The sequence below is a fragment of the Leptidea sinapis genome, chromosome 27, assembly GCF_905404315.1.
Source record: "Leptidea sinapis chromosome 27, ilLepSina1.1, whole genome shotgun sequence".
In the NCBI taxonomy this organism is placed as follows: Eukaryota; Metazoa; Arthropoda; class Insecta; order Lepidoptera; family Pieridae; genus Leptidea; species Leptidea sinapis.
In genome coordinates this window covers 4,571,459-4,598,431 of record NC_066291.1, presented here as the reverse complement: position 1 = coordinate 4,598,431, position 26,973 = coordinate 4,571,459, and the positions used below count along the sequence as shown (strand labels likewise).

Genomic DNA, 26,973 nt, shown 5'->3' with positions numbered 1-26,973 from the left:
TTTTTAGTTAAGAAAATAAACGGCCAGCAACACATCTCTTGACACCTGTTGTTGCTGATGTCCATGGGAGCCTCTTGCCTGTTTGCCCCTCTATTTAAAAAATATATATATATTGAATTAATGCAAAAATGTATCCTATCTCTCAATTACATGGACAGCCCAATTTTCATGGGGACTGTACGTTACTGCTCACAAGGGGATTAACATTCCTTAAAATAATATTTTTGAGCAGTAATACATATTATTGCCAAGACATTTCCCATAAAAGATACTATAAATGGGCTGCCAACTTGGAAGTTTTGAAAATTGATAAAAAAGTTGGAGTGATCTTCCATTTAATTGAATTTGTTCACCATCTTTATATTGTAATGGGGTACATAACAGTATTAATATTGAAAATTGGCAGGTTCAAGATCCCTGGTTCCTGTGCTCACTTAAATAAAGTTTTTATAAGGTTTTTGTTGGGTTATTTTTCCCAACAAAGTCAAATAGAATCCTGCAACCTAATTATATATTACAAATATAATAATTATACATAATTCTAAGTAATAAGCATGTTAGCAGCTAATGTGTCTGGCTTCACCACAACTCTTAATAAGATTAAACAGTTCAATGAATAGGTAAGTATAACAAAATGGCTATAAAAACAGATTTGTTAATTAATTAATAACAGATTAACTAACAATTAACAAATTTTACACATAATATTCTGGAATATAAACAAATATGTAACTTCTTACACTTGTACTATGCTACTTCATATAGGTTTATCATAAAGTTTTATTGCTTTTTAAGTAATAAATACTACCTAAAGCAATAAAAATTCACTATAGTCAATTAATTACCTCAGTATCTTGTAGTACCGTTTGTAATTCTGTATGTTTATTGTGCCATACAAGCCAATGTAAATGATACTGGGAAATCACTTCTTGCTCTGATATAGTCATTATTATCATATAATAAAGAACCCTGAGTTCTGTTTCATCCACACCGCACTTCTACTGGTCTAGAAGATAACAAACAGAATACAATATTCTGGCACCCGATAGTATTCAATCATACACCAAACTTTTGATGCCGTATGCCAAATAGTGATTCAATTATTCATCACAATAAAAAAAATAAACACAAATAATAATTCAGACTCCGGCGAAATTAATAATATTAAACTAATAACATTTGCAGATTGCAATTTTGACTTTTGCACTGTAAAATGTAAATATAAATACTACTACTAATAGCAAATGTCATTTGTGAAAATTGTCAAATTGACAACAATTTAATATTAACTTTTTTTTGGGATTTCATGACGTGGTAGGTAACTAAGTCAAGACTTAATATTAACAGCAACAAGATAATATTAGGCAATCTAGCGTACTGAGAGGCAAAGAGGATGTAAGTCGACATCTGAGAGGATCGTTCACTAACTTTTTCAACCGAATACAAAAACAGTAGGAGGGTTTCGATTCAAAGGTATTTTTTAGTGTTTGTTAGCTCAAACTTTGCCGCTTATGGACCGTTTATTGAAATCATGGCAGCCTCTGCTTGCGATCATTTTTTTTGCTGGTAACCATGGTTTATCGTAAATATTTATTTATTTATTCAGAAACAGACAGTCTTACAAATGAATTACTAAATTAAATAACAAATACTAGATCTAGAGTTTCCTTAATTAACAGGTTTAATAGCGAACAGTCTATTATAATTATACAAACATATAAAAATACTTTAAGAGATCATACAAATCGTATGAGAATTTAAATAAAATTGTTTTAAAATTTTGAAAAACTGGAACAGGAAGCTATATCTACACTATAATCATGATGAAAATTATTATTGTAAAATTTACTCGCACGACGAGCAAAACTATTTTCTACGCAGCAACTAGAACAAGAATTTATATGAAATAATTAGTTTGAATGATATGTGCGTTTTTGAAGGCGAGGTATTTTTATGTTTATACATTGCAGCAACGAGGGACAATCCATAATATTATTAATTATTTTGTACGAAATAACAGTATCAATAAAATGACGTCATTTATCAAGATCTTCAATTCTATGTCTGTTTCCCGATATGTCATAATCAGTGTAGGTATATATTACCTGTTTTATAATCTAAGGTCTTCGTAAATTTATTTTGGATCCTTTCAATTTGATCAACATGAATTTTGAAAAACAGAGGATGCAAATTCTAAATTACTTCTTACAAAATTTTATGAGTTTGTGTGTTTTTAAATGGCTTTCCTATTCTCAACATAAATCCTAATTTTATATGCGTTTTTTAAGAATGTTATCAATGTGTGGTACAAAGGTAAGCTTTGAATCAAGGATAACACCCAGATCTCGCACTTCAGTAGCTCTTTTTAATGGCTTACCAGAAATAGTATAAGCGGATATGATCGGGTATATCTTGTGTGTGTAAGTGATCACATGATACTTATCAGGGTTCAAGAATAAACTATTACTCTTGCAATATCCTATATATCGAAAGAAGTGAGATCTGCTTGTAATGAGTAGCAATCGTGCACACTCCGCACAATTTTAAAGATCTTTGTGTCATCTGCGTATATTAGCATATTAGATCCATTCACAATGCTAGAAATGTCATTAACATAAAGTATAAAAAGTAACGGGCCTAAATGAGAACCCTGCGGTATGGTATACCCGAGCTAATATTTCTGTATTAAGAAGAATAGCTAGCGAGAGCAACAGCCTGACTCCTATTATCTATGTATGATTTTATCCAGCGCAGAAGATTATCATGTACTCCAAGACGCTAAAGCTTTAAAATTAAAGTTTTATGGCAAATCTTGTCAAAAGCTTTGGCAAAATCACTGTACACTGCGTCCACCTGACAACCTTCATTCATTGCATTAAGTATAATTTCGGTTATTAATGTAAGCAAGTTAGATTCCACACTACGTCCTGTGTAAAAACCATGTTGATATTATTCTGAGTACTGAAGCGGAGAGTTGCGCAGTAACAATCTTCTCAAACAACTTACCAAAATGGCACAGCTTGGAGATAGGTCTGTACTTACAAATGTCATCACTAACTGTTCCTTTTGGTATAGGTGTGATCCAGGCACGTTTCCACTACGAAGGGAATACACCTTCTTGGTTAGAACTCTGTTAAAGTAACGTTATTGGCAAAGCAAGACTTGAAGCACATGAACGAATGAAAATAGGATGAATACCATCCGGCCCTGCACCCTTATTCACGTCAATAGATTTTAAATATTTAAATACTAAATAATGTGTCATTTCTACCGATTTTACCTATCTATCTAACAAGGCGCAGGCAGGTAATTCACAATTATCTAAAAGTTATTACACTTGTGCAACTAAGTCAAAAAATTATAGCAGGGTGTCTCGATGGCCTTGCCCATGAGGTATGTAGGCACAACATATATTTATATTATTGTATTTACTATCTCGGAAGAGGTACAGCCCCCCAAACAGCTTCAAAATGTGCTGGAGACGGGACAGGCCAGTGTCGGCGCACAGGGTGATAGTCCCCCCGCAACGCAAGCGCCGCGCCTCTTGCCTCAAATGATCGATCCGCACGGAACACTACGTAGTTATTATTAAAATATTCTCTATCGTAAAAGTCTGGAGTAAGCCAAGTCTCGGTCAAAGAAACAAAATCATAATTAGATAAGAACAGTCGCGCCAAAAATTTATGTGATCTACCACGAAGGCCTCTCGTGTTTTGATAATATCCATACAATTTATTTTTATCCATTTTTAAAAAATTTCATTAAGTATATTATACTTATACTTTATGAACTATTACAATTTATTTTTATCCATTTTTAAAAAATTTCATTAAGTATATTATACTTATACTTTATGAAAATAATAAATAATAATAAAATAAAAGTGACAAATCTGCAAACAGCAAATTATCTGTGGAACTAAAATGACTATTGCTGTATAAATCAAAATATGAATCTACCCGCAATAATGTAACAATAAATAAGAAATACACGAAGATACACAACAATTTGAACAACACATGATGATAAAACGTCACAAAGATTAAAATTATAATACCTACTTAAGAATCGTTGCAATGAACCTATTTGCAAATAATATACAGTTATTAGCACTGATCTCTCGTATACTATATGTAGAAAAATAGTAATTACCTGTTTCATTATATGAATAACATTGCATGTACGTAGTAATTTGAGTTTATTTAAATCGGATGGCTTACAGATATGAATGACTTTAGACTTTTCACATTTACGCATCAGAATCTTACAGTCACTCACCCACAGGTAATCATACTTAAATCACAATTTAAGTTCACGAGCACGCTGCAATAATAGTTTATTCTCGGATGTAAGGTGATCCCCGACGTAGATGCTCGTGGCAGGACCGGCTACTGCCGGTCCGCGGTGGTGAGGGCACGCCGCGCACGTACCGCCGACAGGAACTGGTCTTTGCAAAAGCGCCTCGTGAACTTCACCAATATCGCGGGGACGGGAGCCTGACCGTTTTTAACTGATTTCATATCAAAACGACGCACACGGTGTATGTGATCGATGTCCTTAAGGTCGAATTGATGACCTACTTTGGCACTTATATTATGTAATATAGTTTGAAGGTTTTCCCCATTCATTACTCGCCACCTCCACCTTGAAAATAAATATGTTTGAGAGGTGGTGAAACATCTGGCAGGTTTCCAAAACTTCTAAAGGCGTCTTTTATGGTGATATACAACCTGTAATCCCTTTAAAACCGTGGTTCTCGAAATTTAGATTCCTAGCACTCCAGTATTCCTAGCCAAATTAATAATTAGAGAGCATTCTCTATGTGACTGTGGACTTGATGAGGGAAATGTAGACCATTTATTCTTTAATTGCCCTTTAATGAAGTCTTCCTTGTACAACTTTATACCTCCTGAAATCCCCCACCCCACCTCCATGAAATGCCTCCTCACCTTTGTTTCCCTCCTTTTGTAAATACTTTATGTAACTATATTAAACAAAATAATATTAAGTTATAACACAATAAATGTTTTATATAAGTAATTATCAGTGTTTGTCCATTATAATCTAACAGCATGTATATTTGTTTCAGGTATAATAAGAAAATAAATCTGTTTGATTCTGGGCACCGGTCATTACTATAATCACTTGTAAATTCGTTTACACCGATCAAATGACACACTCTAAGCTTGTTGTTCTACTGAAACGTGACAAGAATAAAGAATAGAACAGAATAGAATCGACCGTTCGCTACGACACGTCGAAGCTTACTGAAAATTATTAAACATAAAACTTTAATTTGTGTACATTTAAAAAAAACAGATGACTATAAAATAATAATTAACAATGTAATACCTGTTTAGACCTGGCAGCCCTAACGTTGCGGCTGATTGAGAGCTGGCAACCACTTTATTTTCAACTCCTTACATAATTTCCTTTAATATTACGTAAAATTGATTAAAAACATATTCTTGCTCACACTTAACTGGAGTGAGAATCGTTTATTAAAATCATGGCAGCCTCTGCTTGCGGCCATTTCTTAACTGGCAACCATGGTATATAGTAAATATAATTTTGTATTAAAATTAAAAAAAAATAGATGATTACAAATTATCAACAAAAATGTTGCTGTGCTGAGAACTTATAACCATATTTTTATTCATTCTTTACGTACTAAAATGATATAATTTATCAAAAGAAACATATAGGTACATCAGAAAATTAATTCAACTAAAATAAATTACAGGTACTAGCAGCCAAACTTGTATAGGCAACTAATACATTGTATATTCCCTTAACGTTTATTTAAACTTAGTTTATCAAAAAAACACGTACCGGCAGAATCGAGCAGTGGGATCTTGAACTATTATGGGTTTAAGGCTGACTACTTATCTGAAATTCCGCAGGACAATCATTTCTTTTAAGACTCATATATCAGGTATTTAAGTAGTTACAAATAAAGACTCATAACATAATATTTTAACATTTAATACAAAAATACATGACAAGTATAATATACCTATTGAGCTGAAGTCCTGTATAACAAGAGAACACGTCACACGAAACATCAACAGTTCTGAGATCAACAATTATTATATTATTAACGAACTCACGAAGAAAATACATAAAGTTTACAAATATACTCCAGGACAGCTCAATGTTAACTTTTATTTTAATAATATGTAATTATCAAATAAATACAGTCACAATTATGACCAAGAATAAAATTACTACACATTATTGTAAATACCAAAGGGTAACGGACATTTTTAACAGATGCTTTAACCATAGTTCATAGAAAAATATTACTTTTACAAAAATTTTATTAATGTATATCAGTAATGTAGATTAGATTGTCCCGCAATCTAACAGCCACTCAATTTTTCTATTTTTTTCTTCAACTCTTGATCATATAGTCATTAGTGCGGATAGTTATTAAAAAATTTAACGAATTATATAATGTTAAAAATTTAAGGAAAGATAAAGTAATAACAAATTTCCTTAAATAGTATATGCTGAGAATATAGCTAAACACTTCTAAAGAATAGATATGTAGTTGACTGCATAAGTCTTGAACACATTTATCATATTATGACAAGTTCTTTTTGGTGGATGGGCAAGAATTAATATTCTTTACTGGAAAAATATTTTTGTAAATATAATTTGAAAATTTATTTTATAACTTTACATCCTTTATAGCAAAATCTTAATGAAAAAGTACTGCTGACTGTGTAGAACACTTAGTTACTGTAAACTACAATGATATTATTTGTAAAAAATTCTATTTAAAGCATAGATCTCACAGTTATTGACAATGATAAATTTAATTATAAAAATCTAAATGTATACAAACTATTTTTACCATAAACAACAAATTTCATATATAGAACATAGTATACGAGTATATTGACTCTTTTTATCACTGAGCCCATGTCTATGAACAAATATAGATTTTGAAGAGAGTAGCCTAGTTTGTTATCGCGTAGATAATATATTTCGCCATCAAAAGGGTGACAACCATTATTTGTTCCTCCCAGCACACAACTGTGCCGGTGTGACAGAATGCCCATACTTTACTCCACAATATTTCACACAACGGTCTTCTTTTCATAGCAACCTTTATCAAATTTAACAACATGCTCGCCCCTACAATTGCTCAACAATTTCTTGGCTCTCGACAAATCCTCCAAAAAGCACTTGCCCTTCTCAGTTCGCATAATCTGTGTCTTAGGTGGCAAATTCTTAGATAAATGATTTATGAACTTTTGCCAATCTTTTATTAGGAAGAAGTGTTTATCCTGCTTCGTTTCTATTGGTATTTCACCATCAGAGTGTTCAAAGAAAATATTCATGACTTCCTTTCGAACACGTTTACCTCTGGACTGACGCAGCCGGGACAGTATTACATTATCAACATCTTTGTGAGCGGTAATAATTGGCTTATCATAAATGTTGTTGTATAGATTAGTGTTTTCAGCTGGCCCCACTATATACACTAAGTGGGTAGCCAACTGGAATGCTTCCTCGGCCCACACATATGGGTCTCCATGAGAGGTATTTTTGATATCTCCATCATATGAAATATCGAATCCATACTCAGCTCGGAGATACGAGACTAAAGACGCCACACATTCTGCATGAAGCCTGTTTGCAGTTGGATATACAATAAGAATTCTTGGTGGTGGAATTAGTTCTGAAAAGATTTTAAAAATATATTATAACGTAATATTATGGGTACCTACTTTAAATATTTTTAGGATATAGCAAGCACGGCAGGCGGAAGAAATATCAAAATGTTAAAGATCAATCTAGCCTTGGGGAACTCCTGCTTTTATGTTTCTACTTAGAGACCAGAGCTGAAGCCTTTGAAAATGATAAAAAATGACAAAAAAATAATAGTAGGATGAAACAGATTGGAAAAGGAAAAGAATATAACAAAAATGGAGGAAAGATAAAATTCGTTATTCTTGACCCCGAAAACCATGAAGAGAAGTTGGTAAATTTCATAGGCGCCATCTTGGATTTTGACCCGATATTCGTTATTGTTGACCCCGAAAACCATGAAAATGACACCCATGAAGAGAAGTTGGTAAATTTCATAGGCGCTATCTTGGATTTCGATTTTGACCCGATATTCGTTATTGTTGACCCCGAAAACCATGAAAATGACACCCATGAAGAGAAGTTGGTAAATTTCATAGACGCCATCTTGGATTTCGATTTTAACCCGATGTCGATTTAATATAGACCTTATATTTAGGGATGAACTTAAAAATCACTAATTCTACAAAAAAATAAGAAACATAATTTTTAGAAAATCTGACTGCTTACAAAATATGTAAAGTATCAAAGACAGTATTGTAGAGCTTATACAAAATATTCATGTTCGTACAGCGATCTTTTCCAGTACGAGCTGCTGCTTACAACTGACACAGTGTCTACCCACGACGGCGGCCGAGCGCGGACTGACGTTGTTTCGATAGATCTTTCTGTGCAATGCGTACGGAGTGACAAAATAAAATAACCCTTAATACCACACTTTAAAGCTCATGCTTTTCAGAAAAATATATGAATTTTAGACGATTCATTTATATTTTTTTCTGAGATTATTTATAACATATTCATTAATTTATTTCCCGTGTTTTTGAAAATATTATATCTGCATTCCTTACGTAATTTTTAAGAGACAAGATAATGTAAGCAGTAGCAGAAAACTGATCCTGAATGAAGCCCCATTTCGTCAATTTTGTGTGAAGAGGTAACGGATAATCGTTTTTACGACATAAAATATCAAAATTTCAAAGCAAAAATTTCCCGCTAATTGGAGATAAAGAAGTAATCTATTTGTGGCAATTTTTAGTTTTGTTAGAATTAGTTTCATTTCATCACAAACTCTACCGAAAATTATCTTATTTTTGTCGGATTCGTAAACGTCCTATGGAAAATAGCAAAGTTGTAGGTAATAAAACGATCGTGTAAGAAATAGTTGAAAGTTGCGTGGCAGGAAACAAGGCCGTGTTTCCACCTGCAAGACTTCCGCAACTTCCGCGAGAAATGTCCGACAGTGTCTGACAGCAGCTTGCAAGTGTAAACCCCGTTGCAAGTGCTGTCGCGACAATTTGTCAAGCGCTTCCTGCAAGTAGTTGCGAAAGCATGTCTAAACATGTGCATCGACTCGCGACAGATCTCTCTGCTTATCGGTCTAGTTTCGTATGTCTGATATCTCGCAGCAAGTATCGCCCGCACGGCTTGTGTTTTTATGTAAATTGAAAATAACGAGTCAACGACAAATTCGTGATTGTGAATATATACTTTATTCGGTTGAATTCACGAATTCACGAGACGTGAAGAAACTATAAAGTTAATAGGATTTTATGAGTGCAATCACAAGGCGGTTGCAGTGTTGCACTCATAATGTAAATAATGTGGGACAACCGGCATGCGGATTATAAAAACCGAATTAAAAAAAGCTTTGTGCTTAATTCCGTCGTAAAATAATTATCTACAACTGAGAATGAACTCCCAAAAATCGCAGCGTCAAAACGAGTCCCTTTTTCCCTGGGTGATATCGAATCTCTGAAGTGTGTGTCTTATGTCGGACTAGTAAAAAAATAAGGACTCCGTGTCACCTTACATAACAGTGTAGTTCCAAAACAAGCCGATTAAAGTGTAAATACATAGCCCCATGCACACACTTACACTACTACAGGCCGATAGGCAGCCATTATGAGAATTATCATCGTCTGTAAATATAAGTTTGCGTCTCAATAAAATATTTTAAAAATGCGGTCGTGCGTTGTTAAAAAGTGTAAAAACGATACTATATAAGTATTTGTGGCCATATATGATTATTTAAGGGAGAAAAAATTGCGTAACTAGTATCCCCCGTAACCGCACACACACTAGCATAACGGTGCTTCACTTGCTAATATCACGGCGCGGAGTCCTTCTATTTTTACTCGTCCGTGGTAATAACACTTCTAAATCAACTGCGGTCATACGAATAAAATTGAAATAATGTTGAACATCTTCCAGTTGTATTTCACGTAATAAATTATGGTAAGCACCAGCTTCGTCTACCAGAAATCCATTCTCGAACCCAAATTGATCTCTTTTTCTAAAATTATTAATGCAGCTGCTACACGTGCGCGTCTTGGCGGCATGTTTTCACAGTATAGAATAGAATAAATTGCGATAGTTCCGATCGCGGCACTCGTAAGATCTCGTGTGTAAATACTTCCGCGATAAGTTGCGATAGTATAATCTGCGAGCTTCTCGCAAGATATTTATAGCAGAAATAAATTGCAGGAATTAGTACGACATGTAAACAATATTGCACGTAACTCATGCAAGACTTCCGCGAGTTTTCTTGCAGGTGGAAACGTGGCCTAAAACCTGCTCGCCAATACGCATGGTTTCGTCAATGGATTTCACTGGGAATGTTTCTTGCTTAATATATTATTCTGGAGATTCTCTTTACTTGTTCGGAACCTTTATGTTAGCATCTCAACCTATTTGAAACACATGTTTTTAACATTAAGTGGCTGGTTAAAATCACGTATTGAAGAGGGCTATGATCATGTGTCTGTCATTTTGAAAGCAGGCATCACATCTCTATTGTGTCTGACATTAAAAGTTGACACTCTTAAGATTCTCAATAAAATTAATACGAACATAATTTGAAAACTTGAAAAGGAAAACTCATACATACCATGTCCAAATTCTCTGCACCAATACCTCCTCACAATTACCAAAGCAACATAATAAACAAAAACAATGCTTAGAATAATTGCTGCTAAACTTGCAATGCATATTTGTGTGGTTAATGGTTCACTATCATCAGGGTCTGAAAAAAAAATGCTGATTAAGTGTCTTATCAGAGATTTATAGACCAAGACATACTAATGTAGTTAAGAAAATTTTGTTATACAATACGAGTCTATAGAAAGTACTGTTGGATTTCCCTACGTAATTTTATTTTCAATTAATTCCTCAGTCACGTAAATATGTTTAAATCATAAACTTAGTATACTACCATTATAGACATACACTCTTCTCATTACGGCGAGACAAATTTTAAGTAGTTTTACAGATGTGTTAGTGAAGTGTGTAGTATTTTGCTTTTAGTCAATCCCTATGACAAATATTGATAAACGGCGTCATATTCACGTATACAATATTTTAGTATCTAACACATATTTTTTAAAATTGATATAATATTTAGAAAATAGTGTTTACAGTGTTTAATATAAGATGTAATACAAAATATTTTAGTGAATATGTTCTACTAAAATAAACACCACGAAAGTAAAAGTTAAAACACAGTATAAATTACAAACGAAATAGGTACTAAAATTAAAACGCGGTCCAATTTGACAAGAGACTAATGGACACTAAATTGTTTAAAAACGGTTTCACGGTCCATCTATTGTCTCTTTCTGACACTCTTTTTTCTATTTTTGTATAGTAATGCATGTAAATAAGTGCAGGTATGATGGGTGATTCATTCTTATTGGAAGCAAAACCATACCATATCATTGATACTGAAATCAGTATGACAAAACACAATATTTTAATGACCTGGCATAATCAAAAAGGTAGGTATAATTTTTATGAATTAATTGAAAACGAGTATCAAAAGACAATAAAAGTGAAAAAGACTCTTAAGTGGTCGTTTTCTGTAGAGGTTCAAATTGGTATTCCAAATAAGAAGTCTGATTTGTCAGAAATTATAGTTACATATTTTATTGAAAAATCCTCAGAAAATTATGGCATTTTAAATGAAGTTAAATTAAACCATCCATTAATGACTCTCTTCATCTAAGGATGTGGTTTGGTTTTTTTTAGAAGTGAAATGACAAAAATAGATGAAATGAATTGGATCATTAGAATTGGAACATGGAACAGGAGTGTGTATATCATATAGGCAATTAGGCAGTGCCACATCCAGTGTTTGAGCCACCAGTGGGGAGAATGTAAAAACGTATTTTTTTTTTTGTTAGAATTGAATAGTTACGGATAATTAAATATCAAATGTTTTTTTATAACTTCTTTAAAACTCAGCTGAGTTTGTGAATTTGCTTTAATTTAATTGTCGATTCTCTGTTTTAGGTTAGTACTTACCTAATTATTTCATAGTCATATTCGTTATGTAAAACTTATCTGTATTTAATAAAATAAAACTCTGTTTTACATGAATCAAATCAAATGTAGTAGTATCTAGAAGTATAAGAAATGACATCAAAAAGAATTCTAAAGGAATCAATTTTGAGAAAATAAATGCCTTTTATGCCAAACTAAATATATCTTATAACCTAACTTCTATTTAACACCCACACATACAATTTTTCATTACGCTAGATTTAGTATCTAGCATATTCCTACGGTAAGCAATTTTTTTCATATTCCAAAGCTCAACTACGACTAGTTACATCCACAGTGCCTACCTTACAAGAACGCACCTGACACGGATAAAGTACAACAAGCTTTAATTGTTGATGTAGTACCAAAAATTTAAAAATATAGTAAATATAAGTACATACTTATATACATCCGGGGGCTCTCCACATACTGGCATGCATAGACACCTGTTTTACATTTGTCATCTATTGGTGTTACTACAAAATAGTAAGATCCTGATTGAATCAGTAGACTGTGGTCATAAGTCACCTCCTCGGAGGTGTTCTTCAGCTCAATCATTTTCGTTTTGACAACATTATGGCATTTACTTGTATTACCACACATCTTCATCACATCTACTTGGTATGTTGTAATTGTGAGATGACTCGGGGGTGGCATGATGTGGAGTGTCATAGAGGATTTAAATATCTCAACATATATAAATGGCTTCCAGTCTTTTGCACTAATTGTAGGACCTGAAAATAATAATAGTTTTAAGAAATAATTATTATGAAAATAAAAATATTTTTATATATTTCCTCCTACTTTGTATTTTCTTGACACAACATTAAAATTTAAATATGAGGAACTGGTATCCTTTTAAGTATATATTTTTATATATTACGGGTGAGAGGTTCACACGTTGTAATGTGGTGGCACCTGCGCAAAATGCAAGTGTGGTGGCCTGTAGTCAAGTACTGTAGCGCCTTAATGATTATAACATGCTTTTTAGAGGCTAGATTAGCCTTCTCTTTCATGTATCCATGGAACAGAACATTGTATGATATATGAGTATGCCTATACAGGCTTTGGAGAGGTGATCTCGAATGAATGGGAATACCACAATGGGAGACTTTAGCTGTGAAAAATTATGTCTTCTTTTGTCATCTTAGGTTTACAACTAAACTATAGTACAAAATTTTGCAGGCTCCTTTCTGAGACAAATTGACAAAGACAAGGGAGATGCTAGCTCTGCTGTAAGGGCAAACCCTGTGCATAGCAATGATTACTGCTAATTTGCAACATAATAATTGCTATGCATAAGAAGCATTATATAGGATAGATAGCACAGAGTCATGAGGGACAACCAGTGTTATTTGGTTTAATTTGCAGTTATTTTAAGTAGTCATACAAAGTGTGAATGAGAAGTCACAAAGATGAGATAATTAAGTTGAGCTGTAAAAATATCATGAACCTTGTTTTAGACAATATTGAACACAAACCCCCTTTGAATAACATTGATAAATTAAAATACAAAAAATCAAATACTGTAATGTATTTCAACTAAATAGCATTAAATAATGTACACTTACTAAGCATCTGAGCAGATGGAATATTAAACAAATATTGTCCTCTGTTAACAATCACATCATCAGAAGCCTCAAAGTCAAGCATCAGACCCTGTCCATTGTAGTTTGCATCAGTAAGCGACCAATAACAATCATAATACAGCACTGATTCATCATTTATCTTCACATCATTAGATATTACTATATTCCTACAGTGACTCTCCTGGATATTATTGTATTTTTGAAAGCGAAACTTCATGGCTGAAAATTTGTTCAAGTCAGTCAGTCAAATTAACAAACAGTGTATAAAATTAAATGTTAATGCTATAGTAAAAATACTACAATACACAGTCAATATAAGAAAGTTACTTATGTGTTAGAATTTACCCTTTTTTTTATGGAAAAGGACAAACGAGCGTACGGGTCACCTGTTGTTAAGTGATCACCGCCGCCCACAATCTCTTGCAACACCAGAGGAATCACAGGATCGTTGATGGCCTTTAAGGTGTACGCACTTTTTTTGAAGGTACCCATGTCGTATCGTCCCGGAAACACCGCACAAGGAAGCTCATTCCACATTATGGTCTACTACATCAGATGCTTATTAATAATTCTTAATTCTGCAGCTATGATATAAAAACTTATTCTTATTTCCTTTAAATGTTTTTCCCTTAAGGTTCTTTTGGACTAAGCTAGTGTTTTAGTTGAGTAGCAAGTAATTTAAGTGAAACAAGTTTTACTGTTGTTTCTTAACTCTAGAGACATTAAGGTTTTGGGGAACTAATGAATTTGAGTAAAACAACAAGTTTAAACTTTATTCTATTAACCAGAGAGTCGTACCTCATGGTGGAGGCACTACATAAAAAACAATATAACTATATGAATTAATTCAATTATAACTTTACTAATCTACTCAATGAAATTTGTTGTTCACACACATTTTAGTTATTAAATTACTTATGGCTACCAGTAATGGTTTCACACAATATTCTTTATAATTTTTAACTAGAAACTTACTTTTCCACTTGATATTCCTAAATGTAATGTTGAGAACTGTATAATTAACAGAATAGAAAGAGTGATCATCATGATGCTCCACTGGCAGGATATAGGGACTCAAACTGACACCACCAATTTGTGCATTGTTTGTATCATCAATGGGTCGAAACTCACTGCAACTCGAGCTATTTGGTGCAATATACTCCACTTTACAAGTTTCATTGTCTGAATGACCGGTGCCTAGTATCTAAAAAATACACAGACTGAACACCTTCTCCTTTTTGAAGTTAGTTGGCTTACAAGGCTGCAGCTATTACAATAACTGGTACAAAAATAACAGGAAAAAGTATTTTAGACAGGTACTTCACTAGTCAATAACATGGATTAAATTTCACAATTGACAGAACACAAAGAATTGGGATAAATAATTGTCATAAAAATGTAGCACGGTCAATTTATCTTGAATTGTAATGCAACTGAAGTTTTTACCTGAGATGCAATTATTTTCCCTACACTATTCAAGGCTAAGTAAAATCGATAAATCAATATAGCCAACCAGTAACCAGGTAATATAATATATGGCCGCCAAGATAATTACACTCACCTGGGTAGTACAACTGCGCGATAATTTTGTATTGTTTTCACATAATTGGTAACGTAAGTTTGACTGATCAAGGGAAACAGAATTTTTAACCATATGCAAGCAAAACAATATAGTAAACAAAGATTCCATAATGCACTTTTAATACTAGGTATTTAAAAGTAAATTATAGCGTATCCATTTTTGATCATCTCCGATTTTAATGCTAAAACATTGTTAATGACTAATATAATTAATATAAACCAAAAAAATAAAAATTGCGCAGTATTGTTTACCGTCCCACTAAAAATCGTAAGTTCCTACGTCTAGCTAAAACAATATGGCTCCCTTTTCAACAGGTTAATGTCAACCCAAAAAGTCAAAAGTACCACAGAAAAAGAAGTAGTCGTAATAGAGTATTGTTGCTCACAGCAATAACCAGTAATCTAGGATGAGAATAACACTAATAAGTTAGAGTGAAAACAGAAAAAAGGGCGGGAAACCTAAGATCGGTCGCACGTACTTTTTGATAATTTAACATTTTATTTTGAATTTCATGTAAATTTTGAGATATTTTGGTCAGATAAGCTTTAGTTTGTATATATTTTAGTAGTTAGCTGTACCTACAACCAATAATATCAATTAATACAAATGTCTGTAGGAGTCACTCTCTTCATCTGCACTATCACTATTGTTCTTTAGAGATCAGAAGGCTATTTAGGAATGCAAGTAAAAGTCAGTTGTGTGATGCCAATCGAGAACAGGTTATTTATTTACACAAACACCATACGCAGTACACAGTATGCAACAGACTAGTTAGAGCACCTACGCGCTACCTATCCCACGATGTTGCAAGTAAGTATGTTGATTACGTCATCGATACATCATACACGCTACATATTCACTACATGTCTAATATCTAACTTGTAAAGTAATACCTTCGTAGCATTATAGATCGTAGAAATATTAATCGTGCATAATAATTACTGTAATAAGCGTATGCCGAAAGATTCGTTCTGAAAAGAACATTTTATTTTATATAACGTAATATTAGCTCTGATAAGAACCATTTCATATTGCTGTACATCAACTCATAGAATCATACAGATCACCAGTAGTCCGATGTACGAGCATCGTCACGTTCTCTCGACGACCGCTGATATACTCACGTGATCAGTCATATGCTCCGCGTTACACAACCGCACAGCAAGGCCGAGCATCCTCGAATGACGCGTCGGGACTCGGGGGTCGATCGCTATTCATGCAATTTTAATCAATGAGCGACAGAGTAGGTGCTGAATGCTCATTGACATCGTATGATCGAGGTTCGACGCGAGTTTACACAAACCGCGCTCTCTGGCCGGCTTACTGCGATAGCATTAGTTTAAGAGCGAGATAGAACACATAATATTATTCTCAATTCTTATTGAATGAAACGTTTTACTATTGGTTAAAATGTAAGCTTTAGTATTGGTTTGTATTTTCTGAACTTGTAAATATTTTTTAAGTAACAATTGTAAGTCAGTCTCTAAATTGGTGACCCCGAACAAGAACACCGACGGAAGGACCCCGAACAAGAACACCATCGGAAGGAACCCGAACAAGAACACCGACGGAAGGAACCCGAACAATAACACCGATGGAAGGAACCCGAACAAGAACACCGACGGAATAAACCCGAACAAGAACGCCGACGTAAGGAAGCCAGAACAGAAGATCACCGATCCTCTGGCCAGCTACACATCGAAGAACAGCTCCACCAGCTCGCAGAAACGACGAATTCCTGTTTGACGAATCTCTGCTCAAGGAATATCAACCCGACGAAGAAATGGAAGACACAAACCAGGCTCAGCCACTCCCAGCGCCCACCGCGACAGAAATCTCCACCATTTCACTGTCGATGCGCATACCACCATTTTGGCGGGAAAATCCAAGATTGTGGTATCACAGCTTTGAAGCCGCCACCGATGATCTCGAGAGGAGTCAAGCCCAGCTGACACAGATGGTGCTCATCCAATTAGAGAAGGCTGACATCGAACAAATCTCCGACATCCTATTTAACATACCGAGAGACAAAAATATTCAGCAATCAAGGAACGTCTCATATCGGTGTATGAAGAATCCGACAGCCGCAAGTTCCAGAAGCTACTCGCCGAGATGGAGCTCGGAGACCAGAAGCCTTCACAGCTACTGCGACGCATGCGTAGCCTTGCAAGGGACAAGGTTACCGACTCCACCCTCCGCATGATGTGGTGTAAGCTGCTGCCAGCCCACGTCCGCTCCGTGCTCGCCGTCAGCGAGTCATTCAGCGCGAAGTCCACGCTGGTGGAACTAGCGTTCCTTGCTGACACGATGATGGAGTAAATCCAGGAGGGAGCAGCCAGCCAGCCATCAGCCGTCTCCAGCCAGCCACCAGCATCAGGTCCAGAATCATCGACGTCAAATCAGGTAGATCACACACAATTCCTTATTAACGAGATACGAAAACTATCACTAGAAGTCGAACTCAAGTTAAGGCCATCTCAACACTATCATCACCACCGATTTCACTCGTCATCTCGCAATAGAACTTCGTCACAACACCGTTCCCGCACACTCAATAGCTCACTAACACTTTACTGTACCATCGCCGATTTGGTAGTGAAGCACAACGTTGTACTACGCCCTGCAGCTTCAAGAAAGAGCCATCGGGAAACTAGAACGGACGTAAGCTGCGGCGGAACCCGGCGTCCTTCACACTTCATACCGCCTTTTTGTCACAGACAAGAAAACAAAGATGTCATTCTTAGTAGATACCGGTGCTAATATATCCATCCTACCAAGAGAACTAGGCCTGAAAGCAACGCCTCTACCATTTAAATTGTAGCGTGCAAACAACACAACAATTTCAACTTATGGTGAGAAAACAGAACTCGATCTCAACCTCCGTCGACCATTCAAGTGGAAGTTTATTGTAGCTGACGTCTCGAAACCAATATTAGGTGCCGATTTTCTCAACCACCATCAACTTATCGTAGACTTAAAAATCGAAGATTAATTTATGCCGTCACAAATCTTAAAATCAACGCGCCACTAATGTCAATGACCTCACCCACAGTACGAAGTATCAATATACAGGGCCCGTACCACGCGATACTCGCCGACTTCCCCGGTACCACGAGATTAATATCAATGGCATTATCGCCAAAAATTAACGTGGAACATTATATTGAAACACAAGGACCTCCATTACATTGCCATGCTCGTCCCATTCCACCTCATCGTTATGAAATAGTGAAGAAAGAATTCGAAAACATGATGCAACAATGACTCTGCAGACCGAGTAAAAGTCCATGGTCTTCACCACTCCATATATTACCTAAGAAGAATGGCGATATACGGGTATGCGGTTATTATAGACGATTGAACAGCATAACCAAACCCGATCGTTATCCAGTGCCGAGAGTAAAGGACTTCACCCATCATCTGTCTGGCAAAACAATATTCTCCACAATCGACCTCAACCACGCTTACCAACAATTGAAGACCAGGGAACAGGACATAAAACAGCTTTCATCACACCAATGGGTTTATTCGAATTTCCTCGCATGTGTCCTGGTCTGAAGAATGCGGGACAAACATTTCAGCGATTTATTCACGAAGTGCTCCGTGGATTAGACTACGTTTTCCCATTCATCGACGATTTGCTCATGAATGATCGCGATGCTCAGCCTCAGCAAACGAGACTGAGCATCGCGATCACCTAAGAACAGTTCTTAGAAGATTGGAAGAAAACGGTTTCACTATCAACCCCGCGAAGTGTAACTTAGGCCAAACGGAAGTCAAATTTCTTGGATACATCGTATCAAAAAATGGTATACAGCCACCAGAAGAGAAGATTAAAGCCATTACCGAATATTCAAAACCGAAAACTATAGAAGGTTTAAGACGATTTCTAGGCATGTTAAATTTCTATCGCGACCACAGACCGAATGCTGCATCAATACAAGCTCCGCTAAACGCTTACCTACACCATGTCAAGAAACGTGATAAAACAATAATTGAATGGACCGACGAAGCATCACAATCATTCGAAGAGTGCAAGAATAGTATATCCAAAGCTACCTTACTCACCCATCACATGATGCCCTTATCGCAATATTCTGCAATGCGTCTGACAATGCAATAGGTGCCGTCCTACAACAATACATCGAAAATAATTGGCAACCACTCGGTTACTTTTCAAAGAAATTCTCAGAGGCGGAGAAGAAATACTCAGCGTATGACAGAGAACTCTCAGCCGTCTATAAGTCAGTGAAACATTTCCGTAAGATGTTTGAAGGACTAGTTAATTATTATTAATTAATTAAGTTTGAAGGACGAATTAATTATATTCACAGACCACAAACCCCTCACATTCGCTATGAATTAAACACATACTGCAAACGAAACGCCACGCCGAACGCGCCAATTATTATTCATCAGTGAATTCACAACCGATATTCGACACATCAGTGGAAAAAACAATATTATTATTATACGCATTAAGTCGCATAGAAACAATAACCGTATCACCTACGATCGACTACAGCGAATTATCAAACGCACAAGATACGGCAGCATAACACAACTCATTAAACAACCAAACTTAACCTTCAAGAAAATAAATGTACCTAACACGAACCTAGAATTATATTGCGAAACATCAACAAGTCATTTACGTCCTTACATACCTACAGAATTCTGCAAACAAATTTTTAATATTACTCACCCAGGAATACGAACATCACGTAAATTAATATCTCAAAAATTCTTTTGGCCATCAATGAATATCGACATCGGGAAGTGGAGTAAAACTTGTATAAATTGTCAGAAAAGTAAAATACAACGCCACACAGTCAGCAAAATTCAATGTTTTGACGCAAGCGATCGTTTTCAGCATATACACATAGATATTGTTGGACCTCTACCTACCTCTGCTCAAGGACATCGTTATCTGATAAAAATGATCGACAGACATACTGGTTGGCCTGAGGCAATCCCTAGCGACAATATTACAGCCGAGACAATTGCAGATATCATATACAATCACTGGATCTCAAGATTTGAATGCCCAGCGACACTAACAAGCGATCAAGGTCGACAATTCGAAAGCTCTCTTGTTGACCAACCTCATGAAAACTATGGGAGTTAAACGGATACGAAGTAGCTATAACCCAAAGAGTAACGGAAAGGTAGAACGCTTTCATCGTTGCTTGAAGACAGCGCTTCGTTCAAGGTTAACGAACACCTGTGCATGGGTCAATGAACTACCAACCGTATTATTAGGCCTGCGCGCAGTTCTACGACCAGACACAGGCGTTAGCGCCGCCGAACTAACATACGGCTATAACCTTCGTCTACCAAGTGATTTCTTCGACATAAACACACAAACATCATCTACCTCATTGGATCATACCTACGTTGATAAATTACGTACCCATATGGCAGCTAATAAACCACACTCACCTACTTCACATCGTAATAACAAACACATATTTGTTCATCAAGACTTACATACATGCAGTCATGTGTTTATTAGAATAGATTCAGTAAAACCACCATTACAGACCATATGAAGGACCGTACCGTGTTATCAAACGAAGCGGTAAAGTTTATACCATTCAGTTACCAGGTCGACAAACAAACATATCGATCGACCGTTTAAAACCTGCATATTTATTAAATGAAACTGAAGAAAACAATACATTATATTCATTACCTTTACCTGTACAAGTTACCAAAAACCTTTCCGATACCATACCTAACAAACATACCACCAATACCCAAAATACCAAGTTACCAGACCCTACGAACAACTTGACGTCCCAGCCTATCAAAATGTAAAGGACAGGCCGACACATCAAGTTGCCGGTGCGTTTCACTTGAAGGGGACTCCTGTAGCTGTACCTACAACCAATAATATCAATTAATTCAAATGTCTAAGCATGTAGCATTATAGATCGTAGAAATATTAATCGTGCATAATAACTGTAATAAGCGTATGCCGAAAGATTCGTTCTGAAAAGAACATTTTATTTTATATAACGTAATATTAGCTCTGATAAGAACCATTTCATATTACTGTACATCAACTCATAGAATCATACAGATCACCAGTAGTCATCTCATCGATGTACGAGCATCATCACGTTCTCTCGACGACCGTAGATATACTCACGTGATCAGTCATATGCTCCGCGTTACACAACCGCAGAGCAAGGCCGAGCGTCCTCGAATGACGCGTCGGGACTCGGGGGTCGATCGCTATTCATGCAATTTTAATCAATGAGCGACAGAGTAGGTGCTGAATGCTCATTGACATCGTATGATCGAGGTTCAACGCGAGTTTACACAAACCGCGCTCTCTGGCCGGCTTACTGCGATAGCATTAGTTTTAGAGCGAGATAGAACACATAATATTATTCCAGAAACAGTCACAAGTAAAGTTGTTACAAATTTAAGAGCAGGCACATGTTTCGTCTTGACAGACATGCAAATATTTTTGTGGTTTCACTTCTCAATATTATAAACCTTACACAATCAATTATTACTAATACATTTAATTTATCAATGTAAAGCCTACTAAAAGACCCTACAATACACATTTACAATAATAAATGAAATGCTAAGAGATAATGTAGTAAAAATAATCACAACACAATATAATATTATTGGTAAAAATAGTATTGGTGCCAGTTACCACTTCGTTTGATAATATTCATATATTCAATAAAAACAATATTTTTTAATAGTGTTAATAATTTATATTTAAATCTATGTAACACTGTCTCCTCTCTTATTTCTCTTGGTAATTTATTAAATCCAGCCACAGCTCTTATACATCTCTTTTGAGCCAGTAATATTTTGTTTAAGTTTGTGGAGTTAAAATTATCAAAAGAGAACCTTAAAATTAGATATTATTTATATTAATTTATAATATATATATATATATATATATATATATATATATATATATATATATATATATATATATATATATTATTAGTTAATTATCGATAAAAATTATGGGTTGATTCCAACCCTGTATGTTTATTATATTGGCAGCTATGATATTACGTCATTAGTTGATTATGTTGGTATCAAGATTTAGTACAATACAATACAGGCGACATTTCTCATTATTTTCTATGGCACAAGAGTCAAGAGACGGGATCTCTTGAACGTAGTGTTTAAATTCTCTTTGCTCCTTGGTGGGATACCGAATGTAATGAGGCAGTAAAGAGAAAAAAATATGCTGAAATTACATACTGTCAATATTTCACTGATGAGAATTTTGAAATTTTTACAAAGTGAATGTCAGGATCGGGTAAATTTACTGCTGCGTTCTTCAAATGCTCTATACTCAGCCCATAATGACCTAGCGATTTGCCACGTGGCATTTCGGCAATTATATTAGGTATTTGTTTGGCCGACACATTAAACAGCTCACCGGACATGACGGACCCAGTATTCAGCGCTTCCATAGAAGAACCCAAGGGAGAACACACTTTGAAGTGTTCCCCCTTGGATTATACAAATGGGCTATGTCCCTGCTCTCGCATAAACCCTCCACACTTACAGGCTGGCCAGGCTATACATTTAACTTATTAGTCGACTTCTAAAAGCCACAAATTTTTTTTCCAGCTCGATGTTCTGCACTTATATTCTTTCTTATCTGTTCTTTGTTATCTTGACACCATTTCAATCTCTTTTTAAATTATTTCCTTGTATTACACATATCATTATAAATATTTCCAGACCTGGGTTTATTGTGCCAAGCCCAATTTTGAAAAAAAAAGCCTGGCCTGCCTGTGCGCTTCACTTACATGTTTATTCCACCCCACTACATACCGTTTTGAGGGTGACTTACATTTTTTGGAATGGTAACTATTAAAAGCCGCTTCTGAAAATACATTTATAATACTATTATAAAATTTATCTAGTCTATCTTTATGTTCCCCTTCATTACATAAGCCAAAACTACACATATGGAATTCTACTGGAAAATGAAGCATTTTAAATTTACTATTACATAATTCTCTATATTTTTTTATCTGTTCTTTAGTTCTGTTTCCCCAATTTACTTTATTATTTTAAATATCGACTCTTTATTATGTATAATGTCTATCACGCTCAATTTAAAATATCACAGAAAATCAAACTTCCTCCGGAAACATCGGTGTTTACTGGGTAATGAGACGGTATTTTTAAGGCTATTGAATATATTATTGTACTTAGCTTCCAAAAACAATAATTTTCTTTGATTCAAAAAGTGCCTTACGGTCTCTCAAAAGGTTCCCATTTAAATCTAAAAATTTTTCTTCTGTTGTCATAGAAATAAGAAATCTATTAAATAAATGCAATCACTTTGGTCTGTCTGTGTTCTTTGTATGGATCTCTAGCCATAGGGACATTCCTGGTGATATAAAAGCAGACCAACTAGCTACGAAACCGTGGACGATGGCGACTTTTTCCCTTATGAAGTTTATTGCCAGGATCTAGGTGCTCTTCCTTATAGTTCACATTCAGGATTGCTGGAATATACTTTGGACTGAAACTTGTCAATCAAAAGGCAGGAGATATTTTAATCTTCAGCTACTTATTTCATATAAACCATAATTTTTCCGTGCCAAATGCAATAAGTTTGCATGTTCTTCTATCATAAGAATGCGTTTGATTCATGTTTGCACTCCTGTTCATCTTATAGTATAGGCTTAGGCATTGTATTTACTGACATGTGTGAATGTGAATCCGATAAAAATGATGTAGATCACATTTTCTTTTCATATCCTCTATACGACCGCTCCTCATTCCTGAATGATCAAATACCTCTTAATGTTCCTTTTCCTACCTGTATATCCTGTATAATTATATATCCATGTAAATTTTACAAAATATTGTCATCTTTCATCCATCAGAACCATACTAAAGTTTAAATATTTGTTGTGTAAAGGTCGGAACGCATTACAGCGGCGCTGCGCGTAGCTTCATGTCGCTAGACGGTACCTATCGCACTACAACTGCACTAAGCGGCAGCTCGCGTCATTTCTACAACAGTGCGTGCGAGCAACATTACAAGATGAGCGGTAGCGACGAGGATTTGGTCATTATTTACTTGTTGTGTGCAGAAGAAGAACATATAAGGAAGAGAAAAAAAAAAAGATATCAAAGTCAAATAAACTTTATTCAATTATGCTTAAGCTAAGCGCTTTTGAATCGTGACTATAAATATTTCTTTTAAATAACCGAATCTACCATAATGTTTCGGAAAAATTTGAGCTATTGAAAAAGAACATACAAGAAACACAACGGCCACTCTTTTCAATCAATTGAGTATTTTACAATGACTGTAATACACAAAATAAATTAGTTTGTAAGGGTATGCATTCAATATAAATCAAATTATTAATTTATTAAATGTACCTAATAAAATTAATAATTAAATTATTTTTATTTTGTAAAATTAATTAAATAATAAGATGAAATCCTATAAACTTAACAATTAACAGTATGCATATTAAAGCGACGCGCCGCTTGCTGTGTCGTAGCGTCGCTGCACTGCGCGTCAAAATATTCTCTCGGAGGCAACTCTGCCGCGACGCGCAGTGTAGCGACGCTCTGGTGCGACATGTTCCATACAAAATGGTTGAAATAATATTTTAACGCTTAGTGCCACGCAGTGCAGCGCTGCGCAGCGCCTCGCTAATGCGTTGCTGCCTTAAGTGTAATTGTATATGTGTGTACTAGCTGCCCCGACAGTGACGTTGCTCTGTTCATAATATAAAAAAAATTGCGGGTGGAATTTCGTAAAATCCTAGCTGACCTCTACTGATGAGTATAAATCTATATATATATATATAGATTTATGAAATTTTTATTTACGTATCCGTTTTTAAATTAGCTTCCCAATTTTTAAATTAGTCATTGGCAAAAAGTAAATGCTATTGCCAAAAGAAGAAGAAAAAAAATCTAGGATGAAAAAGTATTTATTGTGGACTTACAATTCATTACAATAATTACTGATTATAGTGAAAATAATTAACATTCGTACACATTATTTAAAATGTTATGGGATTCTTATATTCTTTCAATTTTTTTACAAAGCAAGTAATATTATTTTTAAATTAAAATTACATGATTTCTATCCAGTATGGTGTCTTAAACCCGCATAATCACCATGTTTCCTAAGACGTTACCAAGTTATTTCTTATGAAACAATTTGGCTTTACTAAGTGACGTTCAACAACGGATGCAGGTGCTAATGAAAAATATTTTTAATGCCTGGGTGGAATCACAGAATGCACTTGATATCTTCTGTGATTTATCTAAGGCCTTTGATTGTGTTAAAAATTCAACACTGGTCAGGAAGCTTAGTCACTATGGCATAAAAGTAACTGCGCTCGATCTGTTGATTTCATATTTAAACAATAGAAATCAAAGGGTTACGTGAATCGCAGGAAATCTCCTGGGACTCCTCTCAGTATGGGGGTACCACAAGGGTCTATTCTTGGACCGTTCCTTTTCCTTACATACATTCCTCAATATATACTTAAACTTTATACTTAGAATGCCTAATACTAGGCCAAGTCGAGTTAGTAAGTCTTTTGTTGGGCAATTTATATGCTTTTACAACAAGATCCCTTTTACAACATGTTTAAAACAAATGAATTACGCAATTCTAAAAAAAACTATTAAGACAAGTTTGTGTGGTAGGTTATAGCACAAATAAATTTCTTGATGATACCACAGGTTGGGAATGGAGCGACTGCCCTCCGGCTATTAAATAATAAACTTTATTGTACGATTTTACCTTGTAACCATATTTTTGTATAAAAATAGAAGCCCACTGAGTTTCTTGCGCTCGTTCTTCTCAGGTCTGATGAATACTTTTTCGAATGGGTGGTAGTTTTTGATTTCAATAAGTTATTCCTATCCTATTTGGAATAATAATATTTGAATTTGATGAACAATTTTAACCACACAATAATTATTACCACTTTACTTCCTAAATATTCTTCGCATATTGTATTTTGGTTTGAGCTGATAGTCTTGTTACCAATGCTCTAAATACATAAAACAAAAACTTCATATTTGTAATGTCTTCATACTTCAGCCGACATTAAAAACGAAATCTCTCCTCCCTGGTTTGTTAAAAAGAAAAAATACTTATACAGAAAATTTTACACCACAATTTGTCGGTTACGTCTGGGACATTCTCGTAGTGGTGCTCATTTATTTAGGATCGGTGTTTTAGATAGAACTTGTCAATTCTGTAATTTATCCATCCAAACTCTTGATCACATTTTCTTTGACTGTCCCCAATATAATCTTCAAAGATTTACATTGATAGACTGCCTCTTGGTTATTTATAAGAATGCTGAAGACATCCCGCGCTCACTTCAGCAGTTATTGAAAACTTATGACTGCTTCGTGGCGTGCCGCTTTACAAATTTATAGTTTCAACGGTAGGCGAAATTTGAAAATACGGCTTGGCTTTTGACACAATCCCTTACACAGACTTAAAACATATTCATCCATAAATTATTATTGGACTTGTGTTTATAATGTAAATTTTAATGTATAAATGTAAATATTATATTTGTAGTTATACCTTAAATTAGTTTCATATTATCTTATAATTATATTCAACTAATATTCATCAATATTACTTATAATTCATGTATAATA

The 26,973-nt window shown here is 34.9% G+C and overlaps 1 protein-coding gene across 2 annotated transcripts; it reads right to left on the bottom strand.

The window, feature by feature from the left end:
- Window positions 1-5,969: 5,969 nt before the first annotated feature.
- LOC126972792 (uncharacterized) lies at window positions 5,970-15,610 on the bottom strand. 2 transcript variants are annotated; one of them, XM_050819844.1, is made up of 7 exons: window positions 15,561-15,596; window positions 15,289-15,490; window positions 14,703-14,931; window positions 13,710-13,946; window positions 12,540-12,872; window positions 10,709-10,843; window positions 5,970-7,690 (listed from the first exon to the last, which is right to left on the bottom strand). In XM_050819844.1, exons 2-7 carry the CDS (start codon window positions 15,415-15,417, stop codon window positions 7,086-7,088), a joined length of 1,668 nt encoding a protein of 555 aa, XP_050675801.1. In that variant the 5' UTR covers window positions 15,418-15,490; window positions 15,561-15,596; the 3' UTR covers window positions 5,970-7,085. The 2 variants fall into 2 exon arrangements, with proteins under 2 accessions (XP_050675801.1, XP_050675800.1); XM_050819843.1 differs by having other exon boundaries at window positions 15,289-15,610.
- Between the last annotated feature and the right edge of the window lie 11,363 nt (window positions 15,611-26,973).

What these genes read in the sequence shown, in the direction of transcription:
- LOC126972792 (XM_050819843.1), bottom strand. Translation starts at nt 15,417, where the DNA reads ATGGAATCTTTGTTTACTATATTGTTTTGCTTGCATATGGTTAAAAAT. An exon ending in CGCGCAGTTGTACTACCCAG is followed by an intron (nt 14,932 to 15,288) that starts GTGAGTGTAATT and finishes TGTATTTTTTAG; the next exon opens with ATACTAGGCACCGGTCATTC. An exon ending in GAGCCCCCGGATGTATATAA is followed by an intron (nt 10,844 to 12,539) that starts GTATGTACTTAT and finishes TTTTTTTTTCAG; the next exon opens with ACCCTGATGATAGTGAACCA.